The 12,345-nt window shown below is 48.6% G+C and overlaps 1 protein-coding gene across 1 annotated transcript in view; it reads left to right on the top strand.

Moving 5' to 3' along the window:
- The first annotated feature begins 5,262 nt into the window (after positions 1-5,262).
- The window catches only part of ASB13 (ankyrin repeat and SOCS box containing 13), a 23,382-nt gene continuing 16,299 nt past the window's right edge, over positions 5,263-12,345 (top strand). The window contains exons 1-2 of the mRNA XM_014960998.1: positions 5,263-5,702; positions 6,056-7,570. Of these exons, the coding sequence (XP_014816484.1) occupies positions 7,561-7,570 (10 nt within the window). The 5' untranslated portion in view covers positions 5,263-5,702; positions 6,056-7,560. The remainder of the gene's footprint in view (positions 5,703-6,055; positions 7,571-12,345) is intronic.

The following is a 12,345-nucleotide window of genomic DNA, read 5'->3' on the forward strand; positions in this document are numbered from 1 at the left end:
GGTTTGGACCTTTCCTCATCATCTCGGCCCCTTTTTCTCATCTCTGTGGTCTTCACCTCCTGCCCTGGGCCCCGTCCCTCACCTCAGTCCTTCCCCTGGTCACTCAGTGCCTTGTTTTGGACTTTTCCTCAGTCTGGGTGTCGGCCTTCGCCTCAGTCCTTCCCCCGGCCCCTCAGTGTCTCGTTTTGGACCTTCCCCTCAGTCCCTCAACCCTTTTTTTCATCCCCTCGCCTCATGCCCTGGGGCTACCTCCCCAACCTCGGTCTTTCTCCCTCGGTTTGGACCTTTCCTCATCATCTCGGCCCCTTTTTCTCATCTCTGTGGTCTTCACCTCCTGCCCTGGGCCCCGTCCCTCACCTCAGTCCTTCCCCTGGTCACTCAGTGCCTTGTTTTGGACTTTTCCTCAGTTCCTCAGCCTGTCTTCATCCCTTCAACCCTTGTCTTCGTCCCCTCAGTCCCTTTCCTCATCCCCTCAGCCCTTATCCTCATCCCCTCAAACCCTTTCCTCATCCCCTCAGCCCTTTTCCTCATTCCCTCACATCATGCCCTGGGCCCCCTCCTTCACCTCAATCCTTAGAGAATCACCGAATTTTCTAGGTTTCCTCTGCCTGTCCTCATCCCTTCAACCCCTGTCCTCATCCCTTCAACCCCTGTCCTCGTCCCCTCAAACCCTTTCCTCATCCCCTCAGCCCTTTTCCTCATTCCCTCACATCATGCCCTGGGCCCCCTCCTTCACCTCAATCCTTAGAGAATCACCGAATTTTCTAGGTTGGAAGGGATCTTTGAGATCACCTTGTCCAACCATCAACCTAGCTCTGATAAAAAGAAAACCATCGCTAAACCATGTCACTAAGCACTATGTCAACCCGTCTTTTGACCTTCTCCTTCAAACCCTTGTTTTGGACCTTCCCTCAGTGTCTCCTCAGCCCTTTCCTTGATCCCCTGAGGGCCTTCTCTCAGTCCCTTTCTTCAGCCATTCTCTCAGCCCCTTCCCTCATCCCGTGAGTCTTCACCTCCTGCCCTGCACCTCAGTCCCTTCCCTAATCACTTCAGTCTCTTGGCGCCTGTTTTCGGCTCAGCCCTCAGCCCTTTTCCTCATCCCTGAAGTCTTCAGCTCCTGCCCTGGGATCCTTCCCTTATCTCAGTCCTTCCCCCAGCCCCTCAATGTCTTGTTTTGGACCCTCCCTCAGTCCCTCAACCCTTTTCTTCATCCCCTCACCTCATGCTCTGGGCCACCTCCTTCATCTCAGTCCTTCTCCCTCAGCCCCTTGTTTCGGACCTTCCCTCAGTGTTCCCTCAGCTCTTTCCTTCAGCCCCTCAGCCCCTCTCTTTGGCCCATCTCTCAACCCCTTCCCTCTCAGTCTTCACCTCGTCCCTTTGGTCCCTTCCCACACCTTAGACATTCTCCCTCAGTGCTTTCCCTCAGCCCCTTGTTTTGGACCTTCCCTCAGTTCCCCCTCAACCTCCTCCTTGGCCCCCTCAGGCCCTTCCTTTGGCTCTTCCCTCAGCCCCTTCCCTCAAGACTTTCCCCCATCTTTCTTTTTTCTTTTCCCCCATCTTCCCTCATCCCAGTCCCTTCCTGTGGCCTTTACCTCAACACCTCCCTTCATCCCATGGTCCCATCCCTGTCATAGCATCATAGAATGGTTTAGGTTGGAAGGGACCATTCAGAACTGGATCATTCAGTTCCAAATCCCCTGCCCTGGGCAGGGACACCTCCCACCAGACCAGGTTGCTCAAAGCCCTGGTGAGTCTTGGCCTTGAACCTGGCCTTGAACCTCTCCAGGGATGGGGCAGCCACAGCTTCTCTGGGCAACCTGGGCCAGGCTCTCACCACCCTAACAGCAAATAATTTCTTCCCAATATCTCATCTAAATTTCCCCTCTTTTAGTTAAAAAATGTTCCCTCTCATCCTTTTGATGGCTCTGAGTTGCCTCGTCGCAGTATGGTTGGACCCTTTGTGGAACAGTAGGAGTGGATGATTGTTTTTAGAGTTCACCAGGCTCAGCAGCCTCTCAGGAACATTGCGAATGCAGCAAATATGGAACAGGCTGCCCAGGGCACTGGTGGAGTAACTGTCCCTGGAGGTATTTAAAAGAAGGGTAGACATGGTGCTGAAGAACACGGTCTAGTGATCGTTTTTGTCAGGGTTAGGTTGATGGTTGGACTCGGTGATCTGAAAGGTCCCTTTCAAGCTGAACAATTCTATGATTCTATGAAATAGTCAATGTTGCAATAGACATTGGAGCAGGGAACAGGGTGATCTGGGCTTGCCCAACCTCTTGTGCAAGGGGTTGTATGAACATAGTGTGCCAGGTTATGGGTCAACGGTTGTGTTGGATGTGCGTTCGACTGTGCCAGGCAATGAGTCTGGTGGGTGCTTGGAGTGGAGCCCATCTGCGACTTCAGGCACTTTTGGCAATAAGATCTGAGGTGCCTGTGTCCACACAACAGTGCACATCGTGGACACAGCATGTAGGCACATCCTGGCACGTGGGTCTTTTTAGTCTGGAGAAGAGAAGACTGAGGGGGGATCTGATCAACACCTATAAATACTTAAAGGATGGGTGTCAAGAGGATGTGGCCAGTCTTTTTTCAGTGGTGCCGAGTGACAGGACAAGAGGAAATGGGCACAAACTTGAACATGGGAAGTTCCATCTAACCACAAGGAGGAACTTCTTTCGTTTGAGGGTGGCAGAGCCCTGGAAGAGGCTGCCCAGGGAGGTGGTCAAATCTCCGTCTCTGGAGACATTCAAAACCCACCTGGACACATTCCTGTGCAACCTGCCCTAGGTGGACCTGCTTTGGCAGGGGTGTTGGACTAGATGATCTCCAGAGGTCCCTTCCAACCCCATATCGTTCTGTGATTCTGTGACATGCTGTCCGGTCCCCTGGCTTAGAATATAAATTTAGGGAGAGGCCACTTCCCGATCCTTGCTGGTGTTTGCACAGCCCCTTTGGGTCTCTCTGTGTTCAGTTCCCCAGCACCCAGGCCCTGCATTAGCTCTGCTGATGTGGATGGATGTATTTTGATGTGCTGGGGTAGTCATAGCCTCAGCAGGAAAGACTGGCAAACGAAGGAAAAAAGGAGAAAGAACAATGAGACAACGATGTGACAGCTCACTTATAAGTCACTTATTACTCAAAGCCATGCTGCAGGTCAGTAACACACCGTTACAGATATTCCACCCATTCTAAGAATTTGCTATCGCAGCAGCAGAGAGTGCAAAGTGCTACCATCCAGTGAAAAACTGAAGGTACGAGGAAGAATAAGTGATTTTTCTGGTGTCCTACTGTCAGTAAGGGCAACGTCAGTAGTGGTCTCGTGCTCTGACCACGTAGCAGTGTCTCTCTGATTTGCCTGATTTTTCTGGCTCCCGCTGACACATCAAAGACCGGAGTTCTTGCTGGTGTTGCTGGTCTTCAACACAACTAGCCTAGGAGTAAGAATAAAGGCATTCCGTGTTTCCATGCCATAGAACTTGGGTGAGGTGAGATGGAAATATCTTTGCAGGTTCAGTGTCACATAATCACAGAACGATATGGGGTTGGAAGGGACCTCTGGAGATCATCTAGTCCAACCCCCTGCCAAAGCAGGGTCACCCAGAGCAGGTTGCACAGGTACATGTCCAGGCGGGTTTTGAACGTCTCCAGAAACATAGACTCCACCACCCTCTCTGGGCAGCTTGTTCCAGGGCTCTTCCACCCTCACAGGAAAGAAGTTCCTCCTCATATTGAGAAGGAATTTCCTGTGTTGTGTCCATTACTCCTTGTCCTGTCACTGGGCACCACTGAGAAAAGTTTGACCCCCTCTTCTTGCCACCCACCCTTTAGATATTGATCAGCATTGATGAGATCCCCTCTCAGTCTTCTCTTCTCCAGATTAGACAGCCCCAAATCCCTCAGCCTTTCCTCATCAGATGGATGTTCCAGTCCCTCAGTTGTCTTTGTAGCTCCCATTGTACTTTCTCCCAGTAGTTCCTTGTCCTTCTTGAACTGGGAAGCCCAAAACTGGACACAGTGCTCCAGATGTAGTTTCACTGGGGCAAAGCAGAGGGAGAGACTGACCATCCTCATCCTGCTGCTCACACTCTTCCTAATGCACCCCAGGAAGCCGTTGGCCTTCTTGGCTACAAGCGCATATTGCTGACTTATGGTCAACTTGTCCACCAGGACTCCCAAGTCCCTCTCTCCAGAGCCACTCTCCAGCAGGCAGCCCCCAACCTGTCCTGGGGCAAGGGATTGTTCCTCCCCAGGTGCAGGACCCTCCACTTGTTGAACTTCATTAGGTTTCTTTCCGTCCAACTCTCCAGGTCTTGCTGGATGGCAGCACAGCCTTCTGGTGTGTCAGCCACCCCTCCCAGTTTTGTGTCATCAGCAAACTTGCTGAGGGTACACTCTGTCCCCTCGCCCGGGTTGTTGATGAATAAATCAAACATTATACGTTGTCCTCCCTCGGTTGCCCTGTGAGGGTGGAAGATGAACAGCCCCGTGTAACCATATGCCTTGTCGTAGGAGACAGGAGAAGGGCTCTGAGCTTCTGTGGCATCTGTGAGGAGGAACAGATCCACACCCAGAACACTTGGGTTTCCACCTCAAGTGTGACCATTCAGCTGTGGCTGCAGTGAAACACGAGTATTTTAACATTAGGAATTATTTCTGATGAGGAAACGTAGGATTCCTGATGAGACCTCATTTCTCAACGATCTATTCCCTTTTCATCTATTAAAAAAACCCACGGAATTTGAGGGAATTTTGGCATCGTTTTGCTGGGGAGGGTTAACAGGAGCTTCTGGAGGTCAGACCATTTCGAACTGGAGTTTCTGTGTTGCTCTTCGGTGCCTTTTTGGGTGGTGGCACATGCAGTCTGTGCAGGAGGAAGAGCCCATGATCTAACTGTGGTGGGGACCTAGTTCCTGGCAATAACTCTATTTTGGCTTCTTCGAAAGAGTGACTCATAAATTTCTGGCGTACTTGCAGGCCTAAAATAAAGAAGCGACCATTTGAATATCTATTTCCTCTTTTATTCAGAAAAAAAAATAAATAAATGAGTGATGCCTGCAGATGCTGTCAGTCATTCTGAAAAAGAAAACAGTCGCGATGAGATGAATCAACTGGGAGGTGGGAGCAGCAATTCCTGAAAATGACAGTGTCCTGCTGCTGAAAGACACCACGGCAGCGTTAAAGCAAATAATTGGGTTTGAGATCTTTGTTGACTCTGTGGGGCAGCGTCAGGAGTCCCAGCTGCTGCCTGGAGTGTACAAACACAGCCTACGTACGCCGGATGGCATAGGACCCGCGGGCTCCCTCCCCTTTTCCTGCCCATCTGTGAATCACGGGGACAGCAGATGACACAGAAATAGGTGGAAACCCTGAGTTTCTCCTATTTCCTTATAATATGGCGTGGCTTGGTTTTCCTTTGGCTTCCTAAAGGAATGAGGCTTGTGATTGTACAATTTCTGGCTGGCTGGCTGGCCCTTCAATTAACTTTTGAAGCCATTAGCCAGTTTCAGCCCAATTTGACAGCAAGCTAGTGGTTTCACAGACTCCTTTCTCTGATTTTCTAGAAAATCAGAGGACACTCTGATTTTCTGCTGGAGGACACTCTTCCTCTCCTGCTCATGAGAACATCTAAAGGGTGAACTGTCCCCTTAGCTGCTACGGAGAGAGTCCAGATGGGAAGAAGTCACCAGTGGATCAAGGTAATTTTGAATAAATATTTACATTTAGATAGACCTCAAAGCCAAATCATGAAGTCCAAGGCTGGCTGATGCCCAGCAGGATGGTTCTTTCATCGTCATGGCTGTTGGGAACAGATTAAAGCAGGTCTAAAAGGTAAAATGCAAGCACATGGAAATTGGGGTGCCTTTTGGGAGGGTGCTGTTCCTCTGCTGCAGAGTCTTTGGACAGACATGTCCAGAAGGGAGAGGAGCAACTGCAGAAATCAAGAGGAACTATGGGCAAGTGGGTTCAGCAGGGGGAGGAGGCAAGATGGGCTTCTGTCACAGCGGGATCCTGGCATAGTTTTATGTCAAGATGAAGTTTCCCTTCCCAGGTGCTGCTTCCAGGAATGAAGCAGAGCAGGACTGTCCCTGACTGATGTTTTTTGTACAAGTCTACACCAAGAAATTGCCTAGTTTTGACCAGAAATGAGCCTGAACCAGAAGCCTCCTTAGATGCAGCATCATCAAGCCAATCTGGAGGGCCACACAGGCCCCAGCATCTGTTGTTTGAGGAACTTCTCATATGTGGTGGTAAAATATTAAGTTCAGAGCCATTTGGCTTGGGAGGTGTTGGCTCAGGACCTTACTGAAAGAGACAGAGGGGAAAGAGAACTTATGGGGCTTGCTTGACCTCTTAATAGCCCATTATATTGGGTTATTCTTGCTGGTATGCCCATTAAAAAACGCAAAGCTCTTTTTAAAGTTGTCACAATCAGAGAATGAAAAGTTTATGTAAAGACTTCTGGGCACCTGAGAAGGGGTGGGAGCAGGCAGATATCTCAGAAGTGGCTGCTGCCTCCACAAACATTGAGCCTTTCTGGTTTAATCCGGGTAGACAGAAAGAGGTTCATCCCCACTAATGTCTGATCTACTCACTTTTCTGTAAAGGAGCATCAAAACAAATAGCAAAGAAGAGCATGAAATGCAAAGTCAGGAACTTCCTGACCCGAAGGTCTACCATATTCTACAACAATGTCACAAGGTGTATGTCATCCCCCATAAAGCTCTCTTGCCACATCCTAAAAAAACACAGAATCACAGAATGATATGGGGTTGGAAGGGACCTCTGGAGATCATCTAGATCAACCCTCTGCCAAAGCAGGGTCACCCAGAGCAGGTCCCACAGGAACGTGTCCAGGTGGGTTTTGAATGTCTCCAGAGAAGGAGACTCCACCACCTCTCTGGGCAGCCTGTTCCAGGGCTCTGTCACCCTCAAAGCAAAACTCAGGATCTTAAAGCAAAAATTTTGCCCTGTCTTTCAACAATCGGGGAAGGTCTTAAAAACTATCACAGCAAGTACCATCTCCAGCTCTATACAAATGCAGGAATGACATGTGTGTGGTTTCTCTAAGAAAGTGTAAAGTCTCTCATCTGCTTTCCAAGTCTGTGGGTGAGAGGCAGATTGAGGTTAGCTGCAGAGGATTATTCCTCCCAGAGAAAAAGCTGATTGAGTCTTCTCCCTCAAAATCTTCTTTCTTATCTTTGCAGCATATGCTTATCTAGAGAGGCCAGCACATTTTTTTAGCCTACTGATCTGTTAACAGTCTTCTGTCTCTTTCAGGAAATCCTGAGCAATTCTCAGCTTCACGACATGTCGATTAGTGATGTGCTTCTTCTTGAGTTTCTTAGAAAAATGCGGCGTATTTTCACCTCTGGTATTTCCTCACGGTGTATTCGTGCAGTGTACACCTCCTGCTAAGCCCAATTAAGATTTCCAGTTCCACATTTCACAGAATCACAGGATCACAGAATGATTTGGGGTTGGAAGGAACCTCTGGAGATCATCTAGTCCAACTCCCCTGCCAGAGCAGGTCCACCCAGAGCAGGTTGCACAGGAATGTGTCCAGGTGGGTTTGGAATGTCTCCAGAGAGCCTCTTCCAGGGCTCTGCCACCCTCAAAAGAAAGAAGTTCCTCATCATGGTTAGATGGAACTTCCTCTGTTCAAGTTTGTGCCCATTTCCTCTTGTCCTGTCACTGGGCACCACTGAAAAAAGACTGGCCCCGTCCTCCTGACACCCACCCTTGAAGGATTTAGAGGTGTTGATCAGATCCCCCCTCAGTCTTCTCTTCTCCAGACTAAAAAGACCCAAGTCCCTCAGCCTTTCCTTGTAGGAGAGACGCTCCAGGCCTCTCATCCTCTTTGTAGCCTCTGCTGTCCCCTCTCCAGCAGTTCCCTGTCCTTCTGGAACTGGGGAGCCCAGAATTGAACCCCGTGCTCCAGATGGGGCCTCCCCAGGGCAGAGCAGATGGGCAGGATAACCTCCCTCGAAATTGATTAATTATTGTGTTTGGTGGGTTTTTCTGGCTTCTTTGACTTCTTGCAGCTTCCTAAGAAACCAACTTTTTGTTGATGTTGTGATGACAAACATTTACATTAGTTCTAGTGGCATTGGGAAATCAGACCCGACGCTGTTAAAACAACCAACCAACACTTTACAAATGCCTCTAACAAACCCCAGCTTGTTTTATGGTAATGGTGTAAAACCACACACCACACGGGAAGCTACAAAGTCCGCTCAGGAAATGAGTCAAAGATGACAAGAATGTGACAAAGTGCAGATGAGCTTTTTCAGTGGCAAGCAAGTGATTTTTTTTCAAGCCTTTTTGCCAGTTCTCCTTCTCCTCCCCCATTCCTCCCCCCCCTTTTTTTAAAATCATTAATGAGGTAGTTATTAAAAATTAATAGCTGTGCTGCCTACCCTATATTTTTGCAATGTAAACCTGGTGGTCTCTGAAGACGGAGTCTAAACATTAATTACTAGTCCTTACCAGGCACAAGAATGGACCTGAGAGGTACAAGCTCTCTCTATAACCAAAATGTTACTGTTTGGTCATGGGAAAATGAGACTTTGTGTTCAAGACCATGCAGATCTTCTAACAGAGTAACTTTTCTCTTCTCTTGCAGTAATCAGTCGTTTAGTAATTAAATGGAGGGAGAATTTGCAATTGAGCTGATTTCGGCTTGGGTGAGGCGAAAATTGGTCGTGCCACTCGAATTTCAGACTGTCTGCAGATGCAGGCACATGGTTCTGTTCAGCCAAGTGATTTTTAGAGTGGATTATTTTCTCATAGATGGAAATGGAGATTGTATCCATGATCCTCCTCCGCAACCACTTCTTTGACTGTGCTTTTTTCCAACCTCTAATCTGCATGGAATGCTGCATGCTCCCTGCAGGAGAGCCAGGTGAGGCTGAAGAGGTGCTGACTGGTCTCAAAGAACAAAGTCTCTCCTGCCATGAGCCATATCAGCCCATTCAGTGATGCTTCATCTCCTCCATCAGGCAGGTGTTGGACCTTTTGGAGCGATACCAGAGGAGGCCACGGAGATGCTGGGAGGACTGGAGCCCCTCTGCTGGGAGGGGGGGCTGAGAGAGTTGGGAGGGTTCAGCTTGGAGAAGAGAAGGCTCCGGTAGGAGACCTTAGAGCCCCTTCCAGTCCCTCAAGGGGCTCCAGGAAATCTGGGGAGGGACTCTTGATCAGGGAGGGGAGCCACAGGATGATGGGGAAGGGTTTTAAACTGGAAGAGCGGAGATTGAGATGAGATCTCAGGAAGAAATTTTTCACTCTGAGGGGGGGGGTTACTGGCCCAGGTTGCCCAGAGAAGCTGTGGCTGCCCCATCCCTGGAGGGGTTCAAGGCCAGGTTGGAGGGGGCTTGGAGCAACCTGCTCTGGTGGGAGGTGTCCCTGCCCAGTGCAGGGGGGTGGCACTAGATGATCTTCGAGGTCCCTTCCAACCCAAGCCACTCTATGATTCTATGTTATAAACCAGTAATATTCATATTTTACAGAGCAGAGCGCTGAGGCAGTGAGTACTTTGCTGGAGGCCAGATAAGGAATTGAGTAAAATTAAAATGCAATTGTTCTGAGCCTTCTGCTTTCAGGTGGTGTGTGTACAGGGACATGTTTTGAAATAGAAACAGCAACTCCTGATCTTATCAAACTGAGGCAGGCTCTGCATTTATCTCTTTACATTATTGCCTGTATCATAACCTCATTACCTATAGCTGATTAGCCCTCAGCACTGTCTGAAGTGCAGCTGACATCATATGCAGATCTGCGGGGTGTTTCCACCTCTACCTGGCACTACCTGGTGTCCTCCTGCACTAAGATGATGAGCTTATCCACTTCTTAAATTCATCTCTGGACCCACCTTGGGGCAAGAGGTGAGAGAATTTCCATGGGTTTTCAGCATCATTTCCACCCCTCTTCTCTGTGTTCCTCTTATGGTGCTGGGACACCAGCTCTTCAGATCTTTAAATTGGGAATGGAAACCCTGAAGGATGTAAACCCCATTCTTTCATCCTGTCTTTGAGGCTGGCAGGAATGGCTGCAACATATGGACATAAAAGATAATATCTCACGTTTTGAGACATCCCATCCTGGACTAATCCCTGTGTTTCAGTTGACAGGGTGTAGCAATCGTAGTTTTTATGAAATTAGTGCTAGAAATGCTTGATTTTCTTACTACAGGAAGGTGGCAGCTGGTCCACCACTGTGCTGACCAGAAGTTTCCCACTGGAGTTATTTGATTTCATCCTCCTGCAATGGAAAAATTGGTTTCCTTCAAAATTAATATTTTCAGGAGAAAAATGTCCACTGCTGGAAAACATTGATTTTTTCCCTCAACGTGGGGAACAAACACAGGGTGGACTTTTATTTCAGAAGCGTAGTCACTGCGGTACGGTAAGAAGCAATAGAATTTTACTTTTTTTTTTAATAAGAATGTAATTTTATTATTTTTTTTAAATGTGGTTTTGTCCTTTATCCTGCTGTGGGGGGGAAGCGGGTGTTCTTCAGCTGGCTGTGTACCTTAGAGCACTGAGAAACTCCGAATGCAGAACACAGAACAGGAGGAGAATTCCAAATACCTGGCAGGAAGGTGAAGTGAGGGAATCCTCCGGGATCTCTCCTCCTTGGAGCAGCTCCCCTTGCAGATCTTCTCCTGCAGAGACTGTTTGGGGTGAGGTTGTGGGTTGTGTCTCTGTTTTTAATCCATTTCTTCTGACTCCTTGATTTCTTCCTCCAGCATTTTGGGAAGAATATCTGGGAAAGACCACAAGTCAGATACGGAAGAAAGCCTCCTCTTTCAAGAGCTGGATGTAAATGAGAAAGGTTAATAATATTATCACATGGCAGTTGTCCAAGCTGTTGACAAAGCTTGGCTCCGCTACTGAAATCAAGACATCAGTGTTTGGAGTGTGTGGCACCTTTCTGAGAGTTCAGGAAGCGCAGATTCATAGAATCATAGGATCATAGATATCATAAAATCATAGATTAAAGTGGCATTTCTCAAACCAGCACACAAATTTGACTCCTTGCCCACGCAGGCGCTGGCCCGCAGGTCCCGTTTCTCTTTGGGTAAGGCAAAACAAACATAGAGGCACCAAGGCCTCTTCCAAAGTCCTCGTAAATATCAGCTGCCTAAATAATTTGCTGGGAATTAGGACAACTTCGTGTTTCTGGATGTGTCTGCAGGACTGTGGGAACCTGGCACGCAGGAGAAGAAAATCCGGGGATGAACGGCAGATAACTGGGTTCTTTCTCCTCATTTCTAATGCAAAGAACAATAATTTAGATGGTTTCATCAGCGTGACCAAGCCTGGTAACGTGGCTGTTTCCTGCAGGTTCTGCTGCTGCCTCCGTCTGCGCGTGGTTATTTTGGAAGCTTTAAAATAAAGACTGCAGGTTCTGCTGCTGCCTCATCTGCACGTGGTTATTTTGGAAGCTTTAAAATAAAGATTTTAAGGAATGCATCTCACCCTAACTCCTACCCTGGGACAGGAGAGAGCTGGGGTAGACAGTAGAGAAGGAGTAGAGAAGGGTTGTGCTCTCCTGAGTGACTCAAGTGGGAATCAAGAGGTTCAGGCTGTAGTTTTAGCCTTGCAGTGATTTATTTTTGTAACCTGTAGCAAATAATAATAATAATAAGCTTTTCGCTGTCTTAATTACTTATAAATTTTGCAGAGCAGCCGTTGACAACAGGACTGGGGTGGTGATTGTCCCCCTGTACTGGGCACTGGTGAGGCCCCATCTTGTGTCTAGTTTTGGGCCCCTCAGGACAGGAAAGACGTTGAGGGGCTGGAGCGTGTCCAGAGAAGGGCAACAGAGCTGGTGAGGGGTCTGGAGAACAAGGAGAAGGGTCTGGAGAACTTCTGAGGGAGCTGGGGGTGTTCAGCCTGGAGAAAAGGAGGCTGAGGGGAGACCTTCTCGCTCTCTCCAACTCCCTGAAAGGAGGGTGTAGCCAGGGGGGGTTGGTCTCTTCTCCCAAGGAACCAGGATGGGACAAGAGGAAATGGCCTCAAGTTGCACCAGGGGAGGTTTAGGATGGAGATTGGGAAAAATGTTTACACTGAAAGGGTTTATCAAGCCTTGGCAGAGGCTGCCCAGGGAAGTGGTGGAGTCACCATCCCTGGTATTTAAAAGATGGGTGGCTGTGGTGCTGAGGGACATGTGTTAGTGATGGTTTTTGTCAGCGTTGTGTTGATGGTTGGACTCCATGACCTGAAAGGTCCCTTTCCAACCCAGACAACTCTATGATTCTATGATTCTATACCAGCACCCCTTCCACTCCACCCACCCACCCCTCCCTACCCGCACCATTGCCCCCAGTACCCCCTCACC

Source organism: Calidris pugnax, unplaced genomic scaffold (assembly GCF_001431845.1).
Source record: "Calidris pugnax isolate Ruff unplaced genomic scaffold, ASM143184v1 scaffold289, whole genome shotgun sequence".
Taxonomy (NCBI): domain Eukaryota; kingdom Metazoa; phylum Chordata; class Aves; order Charadriiformes; family Scolopacidae; genus Calidris; species Calidris pugnax.